Source organism: Corvus brachyrhynchos, unplaced genomic scaffold (assembly GCF_000691975.1).
Source record: "Corvus brachyrhynchos isolate BGI_N302 unplaced genomic scaffold, ASM69197v1 scaffold239, whole genome shotgun sequence".
Lineage (NCBI taxonomy): Eukaryota > Metazoa > Chordata > Aves > Passeriformes > Corvidae > Corvus > Corvus brachyrhynchos.
The window spans coordinates 4603796-4618578 of NW_008246057.1; the positions used below are offsets into that span (position 1 = coordinate 4603796).

Consider the following 14783-nt stretch of genomic DNA (forward strand, 5'->3'; position numbering starts at 1 on the left):
GGCCGGCCGTGCCCTGTGCCGCGCTGCGCGGGCCGCGTGTCCCCTCTCGGTGCCCGCTCAGCCGCCCCTTCGGGCTCCCGGAGCGGCCGCACGCCGGGCAGGGCAGCGCGGAGAGCCGGGCACCGCCGGGACGGCAGAATAGCCGCGAAGGAGGGGGTGGGAGTTGGGGCTTACCGTCGCGTTAGGTTGCCACAGGAGCTTGGATTAGCTATTACCTAGAGAAAAAAACCATAGCTATACAATAACTCTGCTGTAGAGTTTAGCACAGGACTACTCAGCATCTTCGGAAAGATGCAGTTACCAAAGCCATTCTTGAGAAACACAGGGTTTGCGTCCAGGCTGTAGGAATTTAACTTTCTAAGACATTCTCGCCTTCATTTCATAGGGTACCAGGTGACAGGTGTGTTTATGAAGAACTGGGACCCTCTGGATGAACAAGGAGCTTGCTCTATTGATAGAGATTGTGAAGATGCTTACCGGGTGTGCCAGAAGCTTGATATCCCGTTTCACCAGGTTTCCTACGTGAAGGAATACTGGAACGAAGTGTTCAGGTAGAATCACATTTACACTAGCTGGTTTTCCAGTATATTAGTGTGGTACCATGTTATAACGAAAAGCAAGAATGGACAGATAATGGGCAATGGCAATTCACTGCAGTATTATCAGTGCTAAGAGAAAGCCCTGAAGCCTGTTAAATATTGAAGAATTACCTTTTCTCTTGTTTGTATTTAAGGTCAGAATTTATATCTTGGTTTTAATGTGTTATTTTAAAATTAATAAGAGATTTCTCCTTGTGCTAGTGTGTAGCAATTGCTTTGTTGCAGCTTATTTCTTCAGCTACCCGTGTACTGGCCCAACCTTACTGCAACTTGAAAAAAAATTATTTAATGGGGTGCAGTTATTGTCTGTATGTGCAGCTTACACAGAGCATTTTACATAATGTGTGCTGAATCCAGTTTAGCATAAAATGATTGTGACCTAGCCTTGTTTCTTTAAACTTAAAACGAATTTGAAGCTGTTCTCTGAAGAGGGTGCTCAGATTTTCTGTGAATTTATTTCACTTTAAGGGACGTTCTACATAGGAAAAGCTGAGAGATTTTCTTGGAAGGTAGGAGAAGAAGGGACATGTTGGTATAACAGCATAATTTATCTTTATGCGCTGAACATAAGTACATAAAAGTTGGTTCCTGATCTTCATCATCCCCCTTTAAGTAGTGCTGTTACTACGTTACTTGAAAGCGAGGAATAACCTGGTCATGCTACTTGTACTGCATGTTGAAATGACATCAAGCTGAGCACCAAACTTTTGGATAGTCAGTGAAGAAAACAGCAAAACAGCCCTTTGCTGGGGAAGTTCACTCCATTATTCTATTTTTTCTGTGAGAGAATGAATAAGTGCTACAAAACTTTTTGGGCTTTATTAATACAGTGTTTCCTAACTCTCTGTTACAAGTGTCTCGGTTTGTTCCAGAATCCTTTTTTCTTTACTGTCATCACTGACCTTAAATTTACTCCTCCTCTGGATCTCTCTTAAAAGGGTTATTCACCGTAAGACACCTTTTATCATGAGAACTGTTCCAGGTCTTGTCTTTTCCATGGTTTTTGCAAAGCCTGTTTCAGTTCTTTGCGTTAGAGAAAAGGAACTCTGTCCTGTAGACATCCTTCATTGCCCTTTCTCTGGTTCTGTGCTTTACTAGAAGTTCTGAACTGATGTGAGTCTGGCTTTGTGCTGAGTCCTTTACAGAACTCCCAGTGTACCGTAAGAGTACAGTGTGAGCCAGCAAGAGGGAGGCATCTCTGGGTAGACCCAGGTGATTTAATTATTAGCAGCAGTTGTTGAATTCAGAACTTTTAAAAAGGAGTTAGAGAAAGTAAAAGATATGTTGCTTTATTTTCTATTTACTAATGTAATGTATCACACATAAGGCAGAAGCAAGTGATTCAGTTTCAGATGGAGAAAAGTAAAATCAAATACTAGGATTGCTGTTGTTCTTTTAAATCCAGTCTGTGCCCTCAGTTCCTCTTGACTGCAGTGGCTATTGACAGCAAGCAAAATGATGCAGTGATGAGGCCTTTTGATATCTCAGGGCAATGTTGTATGCAGGTTTAATTTCATTAGTTATTATTTCAGTGTTTTCAAGTGAATAATAAATACTAAGTAATTGTGCAGCAGTGTAAAAGGACAACATAACTTTGAGAAGCTTTGAATTTCTAGAAGGGGAAAAAAAAGGACAGGAAAATGTCTCTAAAATTAAGCCCCATGAGTGATGACTGCTTGTGGTGACGTTATTGCAGCTGAAGTTATTGTCTGTTCCACTGAGACACTCCTGGTGTGTACCACCACATTGTCCCACTGAAAAATTAAATAGGGTTGTTAATTCTGAAAGTAAGTATTCCATAAGAGTTGGGTAGGATGTGCACAGTGGACAGCCACATCTGCCCAGAGGGAATATTAATTTAATAAAGCGGGGTTACAAGATTGTAAGTGATAATTTGACCCTGTCCTCAGTGCACTTTGGGGAAAGTCTTCCAAGGATTGGGTTTTTTTGCACATTACAATCTAATATTATTTCTAACATAAAATGTTTAGTATAACTGGATCTTCTCTGAGACTGGGACACTCAGGTTCTCATAGTTAAACACTGTCCAGTTTCTGATAGTATTATGCATATTAATGATTCTGATAGACATTTGAGTCTTTATTTTACAGCGACCTCTTAAAAGAGTATGAATTGGGAAGGACGCCTAATCCTGATATTTTGTGTAACAAGCACATCAAATTCAACTACTTTCTGCATTATGCTATGGATAACCTTGGTAAGGTATTTTCAAGTGTGTCAGTACAGAGTGTGTGCCGTGGAAATGCTTAAAGGAAACAAACTCTTTAAAAGGTGGGGAAATACATGAGTCCATGTGCATGCCTAACTCATATATCTGTGGTAGTATGTCAGTAATCACAAAGTATTTGGTTTTAAGATTGCTTTTGCATACAAAATTATAGAATGTTTCAGGTTGGGAGAGACTTCCAAAGATCATCTAGTCCAGCTCCCCTGCCCTGAGCAGGGACATCTTCCACTAGATTAGGTTGCTCATATGTAGGAACAGATTTATTTCAGGGACACGCATTGACCTGACCACTAAGTTCTACATTCTTAAGTTGTCCTTAAAGTACAAAAGCACAAGTGCTGGCATGCTGGTGAATAGTTTGCGTTATTTAAATAGCAGGAGTACAATTATTGTCAGTATAAGACTTCTCTAGGTTTTCTTCTTTCATTGCTTTCTGCTTTTCTTGCTGTATGTTTGCAATCCTGTTTCGAACTGTGAATTTCAAGTTTGTGCCTTTATGTTATATTTGGGTTTTTTTCCTTGATAGGGGCAGATGCAATTGCTACTGGGCATTATGCCAGGACCTCACTGGAGGATGAGGAAGTGTTTCAACAGAAACATACTAGAAGACCACAGAGGCTTTTCAGAAACCGTTTTGAAGTTAGAAATAGTAAGTTGTGACTTCATTTCATGTTTTATCCTACATATGAAAGGGAAATTTAAACTACATTTGTTGTCACAGAGTCAGAGATGTTTGTTACCTTACACACAATGATTACCGATTAGACCCCAGCCTTTGTAGAAGGTTGGTTGTGCTAAACAAGGTATTTACATTACTGAAAAGGACCCTGACTTCTCAAATACTACAGATTCTGTTTTAAGAGTCAGATGAATGTCTGATACATGGTGAGAAGCATGCTATACCCAAAGGGAAAAAAACTTGTAAACTGAAGCTATGCAAAGCTGCCACAGTGATGATTTTACTTTATAGATTCTCTGCTTTCATTTGTTTGTTCTGGACTTAAAGGGGTTTATTTTTTTCTTTGTTTTAATTTTACTTCTGGGAAGTTGAAATGGCCCCAACTGGACCTATGGTCTATATATGGGACAGACTGTGATTTACAGATGTAGTGTTTTGTGATGAGCTTCCTTTCCCTGTTACTGAGATTTTATATTGCCAGTTGTGACTGAACTATTGGCCTGTAGTTCGTGTTCTAGTCAAGAAGCACGTAAGTAGTGTTTGTACAACAGCAGAGCTATTAACTTTTAAAGAGAGGGGGCAGAACGTGATTGAAGAACTGTACCAGTTTTATTTCATCTGGGCAATCAGGAGATTTCATCTATTTTAAAGAAAAAAGTCCGACTCCCATCTCTGAGCATTGGCAATAACTCCACTGATTGCTCAAATCATTGATTTGAGGTGATTTCAGGGCAAAACAGTGTCTTTCTGAAGAACAGTGTACTCCAAGGTATTTGAATCTTTGTTCTCTCTTTCACAGGAAATGTGAAAGTTGTTTTTGTTTTTTGTATTGTCAATGTCCTTGCCAGTGACACATGCACTATTGAAATAGATGTGAGGCAGTGTAAGACTTTGTAAGATTCTGCACTGTACAAATGCAGAATCTTCAAGATCTTATTAGTGACGAGAAAATATCCGGGTGTTTTCATTAGATTTTGAAAAACATGCAAAATCCTGTCTTTAATATGTATTTGGAAATACTAAAACAGAAATGTTGATTGTCAAAATACTAAAGCAAGTTGAACTATTAATGGTAGTTATGATGAGGTGTTTTATGTGTTTAACTTTGCAGCTGTGAAACTCCTTCAAGGCGCTGACCTCTTTAAGGACCAGACATTCTTTCTAAGTCAGATCTCACAGGATGCTTTGAGGAAAACGATCTTCCCTTTAGGGGATTTAACAAAAAGTTTTGTAAAGAAGATAGCAGCAGAACATGACCTTCATCATGTGTTAAAGAAAAAAGAGGCATGGTAACACTTAAAACTCTTTTGATGTGTATTTCTCTCTAAAACAACTTCCCTGAACTTTTCGAACTTTAATCTCTGGCAACCCATCAGTTTCTAATAGAAAAGAATAATATAATAGGCTGGGAAGCATTTTTCATAGCTGGCTACTGCCGTAAAAGTACTTTCAGGAGCTTGTGGTTAGTTGTGTATTTTAGCTTGCAGGTATTTTGTCTACTGTTGTATGTCAGAAGAGCTAAGATGAAGGTGAATGTGTCAGATGCTGTGAGCCTGAAGGAAAGCATCCTCTATCACAGCAAGGGAGAAGCCTCTGGTCTTTATTCTCCATAGCTTTTAAGAGCTTCCTCACTGTAATTTTTCACTATGTCTTTAGAAATTGGATCATACTCTTTTCCCATAGTTACTCTTAAAAAAAAAAAAAGTTACGTTTCTTTGAGAACTAAGACTTCATGAGTTGATCTTAAAAACTGTAATGCAGGCAGTAGTTGTTTTGCTGATGCTGCCTTGATTGCTTTTCATGTTTATATTCAGCCTCAGTAAATGGATGCTTGAAGAATGTCAGCAATAACTGAAAGGAAAAGAAAAGCCTGTTTCGTTCTGAAAGTGTTTTTTTTCAAGAGATGGACCATCACTGTATCATTTTGTTACTTTTGTACCTCAGTATGAAAGAGACTTCTGTTTTTAATGTACATACAATCTAGTCACCAAGGTTAATGTATTTATTTATTGAACAGATTTTCTATTTCCTAGTATCTCTCTTACTTTCAGTGCTTACAGCTCTCACCGATTCTGTATAGAATTAGTTTACCTATGTTGCAGCAGATGTTGTGGATTTGTTTATGACATGCCTAAGATAGTTTGGCATATATGGGAGGGAAAAAAACCGTCTTGGACAGATTATTTCAAACAATTTCTTGGACAGACATTATTTCAAATGTTTTTCTCTGCTTTTATGGATTCAATTCCATGTTTCCTTTTCAGAGTATGGGGGTCTGCTTCATTGGTGAAAGAAACTTTGAAAAATTCCTTCTCGAGGTGAGCAACACTAAATCTGTGACAATCTTTGTTTTCTTCTGGCCTTCAGTCACTGTCTATAGAAAAATCTCCAGCAGCTTGTGGCCCACAGTAAGTAGCAATGTCCCACCTGCCTTTGCAGTCCGAAGCCTAGTTAGAAGCTGACACCCACAGCCTGGGGGAGGTATCTTGCCCCTCTACCAGCAGTCACTCCTTTTCTGGGGCAAAAGGAGTGAACATGCACTCCTGTGCCTACCAGGCTCTGACAAATGGTTGGAATGTGAGAGGGACAAATTGCTGGATCCTGCTGTCCCCTGACATATGTGAGGATAGGGGACTTGAAGCCTAGAGTTACTGCCCTTCCTGCTTTTCTGTGAGAGCAGTATTGAGGAAGAGTCAGTAAGCTGCTTGGGCAGAGTTTGCTTCTTTCTTCTTCTTCAGCTTCAAGAGAATGTAGTGACAGGATCTGAAATACGCTGTGAGGTCTTCTTGGGCTGTCTTGTGACTTACCTCTTCCTCTTTGTTAGTATTTGGAACCTCAACCAGGTAACTTTATTTCCATTGAAGATAAGAAGGTGATGGGAAGACACAAAGGTAATTGGCTAACTTACCGTAATAACTTACTTTTAGATAAATGGAACAATACTGCTTATATTTGGAGGGACAAATTTTGGGAAATTCCAAAGGAGTCTACAAATTTTTACCCTGTTTGTTAAACCATGGAAAATTTGCTGTATCCAATAGTAGAGCCTTGAACTACAACTGATTCTTGATTAGTTGTTCCATATTGCAGGAAAGCAAATAATTATTAGGGTTACTCTGTCAATACTAAGTGGTTGTTATTTTAATACCAGGAGACCATTGTTCACTTAATTCCTTCAAAATGACTGTGCTTCCTTTCCATAATCTTTAGTATCTAAACTTTGTAGAAGAAAGTGCACCTCAGTGATACACAGCAGGACAGCATCAAACATGGGCACCTTAACTTTTCCTTTTCTCCCATGTGTTCTTCCTTTGCTGTCCTCAGTTCAAGCTGCCAGAATTGAGTTCCTCTCCCAAGTAATGTATGGTAATAGAGTGTTACACTGGTACATAAAAGTAAGGGACTGGCGAGACTGAATGGTAAAAAACCCACAAATTGAAACTGAAATAAAGAAATGTTTGTCTTTTATAAGACCTAAGAATACCACAGGTGAAATGGATTATTTGAAATCTTTAGTTTGCATTTCAGGTACAGATGAAATTTCAAGTAGATGTTAGTTTTAGTTTGTGACTGGTCCTCTTCTCTAAGGCAGCTTGGTTTGTTATTCTTTGTTTAGTGGTAACATTTTGGGGAAATTATTTTAATGTGTTTTTCTGAAAGAAAAAGATGAAAAGTTCCTAGCAATATTCCATTTTTATATTTCTTTAGGTTGGTTCCTCTTCACAATAGGCCAGAGGGCTCGGCTGGCAGGCCTCAAGGATGCTTGGTTTGTTGTAGACAAAGATGTCAGCACTGGAGATGTCTATGTGGTGAGTTAATTAACACTGGGTTTGCAAATGACTAATGCATACATTTTGTGACTGCTGCTATATGGAGCATGAGCCTAACGTGGGCAGAATTCTTGGCTTTCCTCTTGGGGGAAACAAGAACCAACTAGTGTATCAGCAGATGTGAAACATTTTCCAAACAGGCTTTTCATGAGCACCAAATTGTTTTAGATTTTGGCACAGAGCTTTTCCAAGCAAAAGGCAAATACTGAAAAGAATCAGCCAATCTCCTGAACTCTCATCTTCTACTCTAAAGGATGAGGATTTTATCTTAGTTATTAGGACATGGTTTATAAAATACGTATTATCTTGGTTTATGATATATTGCTGCTTTGTTTTTCTAGTAAAAGAATAAGGAGCCAGTGACAGAGTTTTATCATTTTGAAAACTGAGGCAGAATATGTATAATAATGCAAATAATTGGTGTGTTAATGGCTAATCATATGATGTTTCTTCCTGTTCATGCAGTTACTCCTCTTGGATACTGATGTGATTGTGATAAGGTGTTCTGCTACTTGTTGGTGTGCTGGGGGGGGGGACCATAATCAAATGAGAATTGAGAAGAAACACACAGGAACACTAAGAAATTTTTTTTTATGCCCTGCAGTGAGTTTGTCAAAGGCAGTGCCTTTGTTGGGGAGGTGTTCATTTGGGAAGCTGAAAAAGAAGAAGGTAGCATCTTGTTGAGATAGGATAATAGAGGTCAGATTTCTGAACTCAGCCTGAAGAAGGCAGAAATGCAGTTGGAGGGAAAAGCATACAGGAAGAGACATGACTCTGAGGGGAGTGGAAGACTGACAAAGCATTCAGGCTTGCTGTAGCCTACTTAAGTGCTAACAAATGCTTGCTTTCTTGCTCATATTGCCTTCATCTTGCTATGGCTTGATGCTCCTTCTATACTTCATGCTTCACTTTACAAGCTCCACCTCTTTGGCAAAAACATCAGCAATAAATAAACATTTTTTAAGGCACCATCAAGAGATCACCCTGCTCTGTACAGAGACCTCCTGCGGACAAACCGAGTGCACTGGATAGCGGAGGAACCTCCGGCAGAGCTTGTTAGAGAGAAGATGATGGAATGTCATTTCAGATTTCGGCACCAGATGGCACTGGGTAGTCAAACCTTGTTTTACTTTTTGTCTTACTCAGTTTGTGAAACTCTGGTAGCGTGTTGCTGTAGTTCTGCAGATAGTGGAAAGGTTTTGGCTTGGCCTTCCTGTTTCTGCAGTGTGTTATGCAACAATTCTGTACCTTGACTTAGATCTGTTTAGCCTAGGTTTTCCTTCTTTAACATGAACATAATGGTTAACTGTCAGGTTTTCTGCTCATGTCAGGTGTTTCTGATAATTTTCTGCTCTAGTGCCTTGTGTCCTGACTCTAAACCAAGATGGGAGTGTGTGGGTAACACTAGTAAAGCCATCAAGAGCTATCACACCTGGACAGGTAAGTTATTAGAAGTAGTTTTCCTGCCATTTTTGTGTTTTACCTTATCTGGCTAATAACACAGAGTAGCTGGAGCAAAATAATTAATTTATTTACATGTGAGAGTGGTTAGCTCTATTTTGACTATTCATCAGCTGTTTTCGAGGAGATTGTTTCTAGTTTTAAGTGATCTGTTATTATCTGTATAGTCTGAGAAACTTGCTTACAAGTTTTAGAAATACATGGAAACATCTCTGGTGATCAGTTGTATATGCAGAAATGGAAGCTGTTGTTGTTTGCAAGAAATAGATTTTAAAAGGCGTTAATTTGGTAATTGGCTGCTTAACATGGGTTTAGTGTTCAAACCAGTTTAGGGAGGCTCTGTCTGGGGAAGTCCATTGTCCTGTAGAGTACTGAGAAGAGGTGCTGTGCCTAAAAGGGATGCCTTTTAACACTGCCAATATAAATATACTCCATCACATCCCAGCACAGTGGCTCTCAAATATTCCCTGCATGCCTTCTCCCAGCATCTGTTGTACCCACCCTCCCCGATACTTGGGGGCCTGTGGGTCACATCAGGAGGGAAGTTGTTTGAGAACTATTTGTAGTGGAGAGAAGCTGAGAAGAATCCAGACAGCTTATGAGAGACATGAGAAGCCCCTGAGTGCCAGCAGCTGCTGAGCCTGTAACCGGGCTCTGTTTTGCCAGGGAGTGAGACAAGGCAGGAGGTCTGGGCTCCCCTGTCCTGCAGGAACCTGCTGAGCACATCGGGGAACTCCAGTTGCTTCCTTGCAGGTGGTCTGCTGCCATAGTCCTTGGCCCCTTCCTGTTTTGGGAAGTGCCACTGCAGGCTGGGCACAGTTGTCTGGGGAAGGTCCAGTGGAGATGCAGATGATGTTATGTGTGTCATCCCGTTTGGAAAGGAAATTTTCCAGCACAATCTATTCCACCTCAGTAACTGAAGAGTTTTGAGATGGTCTTGTAGAAGTTCATGATGAATTTTCCACCAACATGTTTATAAATATACACTCATGTGAGCCAACAAATCCTCTGTGATTTGCGTGTTTTTTTGGTTTTTTTCAGGGTTTTTTTCAGATTTAGCCAGAACAGGTATAAATGAACGTGCTCACTCTCCAACAGGTCTTGCACAACCTGCAGTTGCTCACGATGGTTTCTGCAGCTGCTAAAAGGCTCTCCCTGTGTTTATCTCCTAGTTTGCCGTGTTCTACAAGGGGGACGAGTGCCTGGGCAGTGGGAAGATCCTGAGGATGGGCCCATCAGTGTATACCTTGCAACAGGGCAAAAATCGAGAGGAGAGTCCAAAGAAGGAAGAGATTGACAAAATAGAACCAGCAACATAACGCTTGGGGTTGTTTATTGAAGGACTTCGGAGAATTTGCTGCCTGAGAATAATAAAAACTATAATGAATGTGGATTTTGTTGATCGGTATGTTCTTAAGGCCAGTTAACTGAAGAGTCCCAGCTCTTGACTGTTAGCACTGAAGGAGTTTAATGCCAGTCTGGTGTAATTTTGCTGGACTGTATGGTGCTATTTATGCTAATATGTATCAAGGGATGTCCTAAGGTGTTCTGTAATAGTAGTTACACATAAAAGAATTTTAATATAAAAATCATGTCTGAAATAATAAATCTATCTCTTACATGTAAGTGAAATACTTTTTTTTCCCCTTACTTAAAGGTGTACCTGTCCCTAGTAAAGGACATACATTATTTTACTATGAATGTGTGCTTGTGCTTTGAATTCTGGAAAAGGAATTAATGATGTTCAAGTTCAGCATTTGGAATGAACTCCAGGCAACAGATACTTATTTTTCATTTTGAATAGTTTTCTAAAAATTGCTTTTGATTCTTAAACTGTATTAAGTAGTCGTTTCAGATGTTTACATAAATCAGAATTACAAATCTTAGGGGCTTAAAAACCATCTTGAATGTTAAATGTTTTCACAGAGCTGACTCATTTTCTGTTAACTGCTGAGGTCTGAGGCTGTTTGGTTTGTCTCCTGGAGAAGAGAATGCATTGTACTTGAAAAAAATGCAAATTCATAGGGATTTCCTTATTGTGGTTCGAGCTTAATATAGACCTAATAATGATTGGATCTTGCTATGTCTCAAATTGGAATGCTATTAGGAAGAGCTGAATCCAAATTGAATGGGTTTATAAGGACTGGGTGCATATTGAGGATACCCCAAGCTTATAATAAAACTTCATTGCAGCAAGTTAGCAAAAATGAATTCCTGTCTTTCAGCATGGTAGTAGAAGGTAACTATTCCTGAGGTACAGGTGTGCAGGAGCAGGACTCACCTGGTGATGTAGAATTTTGAGATTTTAACTGGCACTGAGATCCCAGGTTTGCTGAGAGCTGCTGGGCCAGTGTCTCATAGCAAAGGTTAACCATGTCCTGCTTGTAGCATAGCTGGCATGGGATGCAATGAATGCTACAGCACCTGCAGGACAGAGGCTTTTTAATCTGTGCTCTGCATCCCTCTTTTTGTTTAAGCATCCTAAATGTTGGATACAGCAGTAATCCAGGATGGCTAATGTAGAAAATTCAGAAGCTAACGTGCTGATCTTTGGTGGAAACCGCCCCAGCAATGGTCTCCATTCACTTTATAGGCTCAGGGAACTTTGATTTTTATCATCCGAAGTGAACCTCATGGTTCTGCTGAAGAATCCTCATCTGAGGTAGAGGTGAATATGGGCAATGGTTGGTTAGTACAGACTCATTGTCTGAGAAGGGTGGAGGCTGCAGCTCAGCCTCTTGCCGTGATGATGAGCAGAGATCTTTGACAAGATGAAGTGATTGCTGCTCTTGCTCCCGGTGAACCTCACCACACTGCTGTGAGCTAGGAGCTAGTGGGCATTTGTGAAATTCAACTTGCTAATAGCTTCTTGCATGGGATGCTGCACAAGAGGCTGCACATGCCCAGCAACGCCACACTTGCATGTTCAAACCAGCATTTCCAAACAGCTTGTACTGTTCAGAGGGGTTGCTACATTTCTCTTTTTGTCCCATGTGCTTCTCCTGGATAAGGGTTTGAACTACTGACCTGGGTGAGATCCTTGCTCCTCTCATATGTAGGGTCTTTGGCCAGGAGAATTTTATTATGTCCTACATAGGGACGCAGTCTCTCGGGGCATCTGGCAGAGCAGCCTATAGAGGCACATTTCTATTCTGGAGCTGGCTGTTAACCTGCAAGATGAGCAGCCCCATCACCACTCGTGCCTGCATTTGTAACACCAGTGCCCAGAGGTGCCAGTACTATTGACAGCAGTGCCTGAATCCCATGCTCCAGCCTGCCCCAGGGCTAGCAGCCTGGCCTGGCCCAGCCCAAAGTGGGTGTGAAAATGCCCAGGGGCACAGCTGTAACGGCTTGGAAACCGAGGTAGAGGGGTGAGGTGAGAGCAGAGGTTGGTGCTGGGGTCAGGTAGCCGTGCGCCCTCCAAGGGACCATCACTGATACCGTTGCTTGCACAGCCTTTGCTAAGGCTGGAATTTGGCCAGGATTAAGCTTGAATCGGGTAAGAGCTGTCTGGCTGGTGAATTTCCTTTTATGTCTATTGCCGAAGATTAGCATCAACATGCTTGTTGAACTTCATTGGCTTTTCACTTTTTTGGTCTTTTTTTTCTGCCACTGTGGGCAACAAATTGCAAGCTGGTGAATTCTCTTTCAAGTTGTCATTAAGCTTTTCAGGTCTTGAAATACTTGGTTTCAAACGCTCACATGCATAACTATTTAGAAAAGGACTTTTTCCTTCCAAAGTAGAAAATGTGGTAACAAGATTAGGATCATGTAACTGAAAAACCACGACTCGTGTCAGCTAAGGCTGGGTCTGAATTGAAATCTCTGTTGTGCCCTGTGAATGTATTCGAAACCTGTGTTTCTGAGTGTATAATGGCTGAAAAATTGCACTCCAAGTGCAGTTTTATTCCAGAAATGCTTGTGTGAAACCTGTCTTAATTGCACCCCTGGTTTTGCTCCTTCTTGGCGGTGTTCCTGCCCCAGCTGGTGCTGAAGAGCTGGAGGACAGAACTGTCCCCATGCAAAGAGAGCAGGGCTGTCACCTGATTCTGTCTTCTCCTGGACAGGATCTCTGGAGCATTGAGATGTTGCACAGGTGTGGTGAAGGGCTTCGTTCACACTATGGCAGCGCAGTATTTACAGTCCAGCAGTAAAAGCATTGGCTTGTAGTGTTTGCATTGGCTTCTAGGGCTGAGAGAAGCTGTTATATTCCCATTTCAAAACTGAGTGTTCACTCTCTTCAGCTGCTTTCTCTCTTTAGCTGCAGACCACAGGGAACAAAGCTGGTGTTTTTATAAAGCTTTTTCCCCCTCCTCCTCTTTAGAGTAGATCTGTATTTTTAGCATACTTACAAGCAAAAAGGACCCCAAATTGTTGGATGCAGCATTTAAATTTGTACTTTTATGTATGCAAATATTGAATCTAGCCCCTGTGAACAAGGCTGAGCTCTCCCTGGAAGCTGGGAGATGACTGTGTGCAGCCTCCTGTGCAGACTCTCCCCCGAAGGCAAGGAGATGGGACTGGAGTGAAGGTTCACAGCACAGCCTCTACTGCCTGGATTTCAGGATCACACTGTTCCAGAGTTAAGGATAAAATTCCCCTTTCCACCTTTATTCCCAAACCAGAATTTCCTGATCTCTCTTTGTCCAAAAGAGCCCTTTCAGCTTGGAGACTTCAGCACAGGAAGGTCTGGGGAGGTTGGTTTTCTGCTGTCCCTGCTTTGCATGGGACGATGTTGGGCTCTGCAGCCAGGGACGGCAGAATGAGCTGCAGGGGGGTCTCAGCGCCACCAAACAGCCTCTGGTTTAATTTTAAAAACGCTTTCTCTGCATTTATATGTATTTACATGCTTTAAAGCATTGAACAAAATGAAATTATCTATGATAAATGCGATAATCACACCAGAGTGGCACACACCAATGATGCAGGGAAGTGATGTGCCATTTCCAGCTTCAGCACCAGGAGGCACCAGGGCATCGCGTTCATCCCTCCCAACCGTGGGCAACGTTGTTGGGAGACGGTGGCAATTAACGCATCCGGAACTGTGAGTTTTCCCCTTTTTTTAGATTTTTGCTGAGCCAATACATTGGAAGAATTGCCCCTCTGTGGGTTTGCTCGCGGCAGGGATAAAGCCTAGGCGTTTCAGCACAACCATGAGCTGGCTGAGGAGCAGCATCTTTTAAGGGCCAGACTCTCACTGGGGCTGGGCGGCGCCCATGGTACAGGTCAGGCCAGTGACAGCCCCGGCAGCCGGGAAAACACACACTTAGTCAGGGTTCAGGTCCTGCCTGTCCTCCCTCCCCTGTGCCGGGCTGTGCTGCTGATTCGTTTCCTGGTCACTCTCAAACTTCATCTGGTTCTTGAACAGCTGGAGGTAAAAGGGAGATTTATTTTTTTTCTCTTGAGAACTAGCACCAGATTCTTACACTTGTTTGAATGTGTGAGGATTCTGATGAACAATGGCTTTTGGAGTTGTTCTTTTCTAAAATGTCTTGCTTTTTATTACAGGCATAGCATCAGCCAGAGAAACCTGAGAATGCAAAAAGTGAATGGACTCCACATTCTATGCAGTTTTGCAGCATATAGAGTAATTTTTTCAATACAAAAGAGCTTCCAACTCACTCTGCAAGTTTAAGGTTCTAGAAACAATTAAATACGTGGAGAGATACCACTTAAACAGACCCAACCTGGAGAAATTAAGTTTTTTCAGGGGGCTGTCCCACTCTGGACTTTGATAATTCAGTGGCACCTTTCCCATTCTATAGCACCATCTTTTGAGGAGGCTCCCAGGAAAATACAGTCAGTTAATTACAGCCCACCAGTTCCTGTGATGAAAAGCAACAGAAGACCTACTTCCAGTAAGAAGATTCATCAAGAGGAAAGTGACCTGACTGCTCTCTCCTGGATTTCTCCAGAAGTGCTGTGGGAGCTCATGACAGAAATTCTTCTGGTGCTTTGCATTCCTG

General features: G+C 41.5%; 1 protein-coding gene across 4 annotated transcripts; it reads left to right on the top strand.

Annotated features, from left to right (window-relative positions):
- The first annotated feature begins 193 nt into the window (after positions 1 to 193).
- On the top strand, positions 194 to 10518 carry TRMU (tRNA 5-methylaminomethyl-2-thiouridylate methyltransferase). 4 transcript variants are annotated; one of them, XM_017746010.1, is made up of 10 exons: positions 214 to 551; positions 2711 to 2817; positions 3374 to 3496; positions 4638 to 4810; positions 5791 to 5934; positions 6351 to 6417; positions 7235 to 7335; positions 8322 to 8466; positions 8714 to 8796; positions 9990 to 10518. In XM_017746010.1, the coding sequence occupies exons 1-10, from the start codon at positions 409 to 411 to the stop codon at positions 10134 to 10136; spliced, it is 1233 nt and encodes a 410-aa protein (XP_017601499.1). In that variant the 5' UTR covers positions 214 to 408; the 3' UTR covers positions 10137 to 10518. The 4 variants fall into 4 exon arrangements, with proteins under 4 accessions (XP_017601501.1, XP_017601499.1, XP_017601500.1 ...); XM_017746011.1 differs by having other exon boundaries at positions 220 to 551; positions 5791 to 5844; XM_017746012.1 differs by lacking the exon at positions 9990 to 10518 and having other exon boundaries at positions 194 to 551; positions 8688 to 8779.
- The last annotated feature ends 4265 nt before the right edge of the window (positions 10519 to 14783 follow it).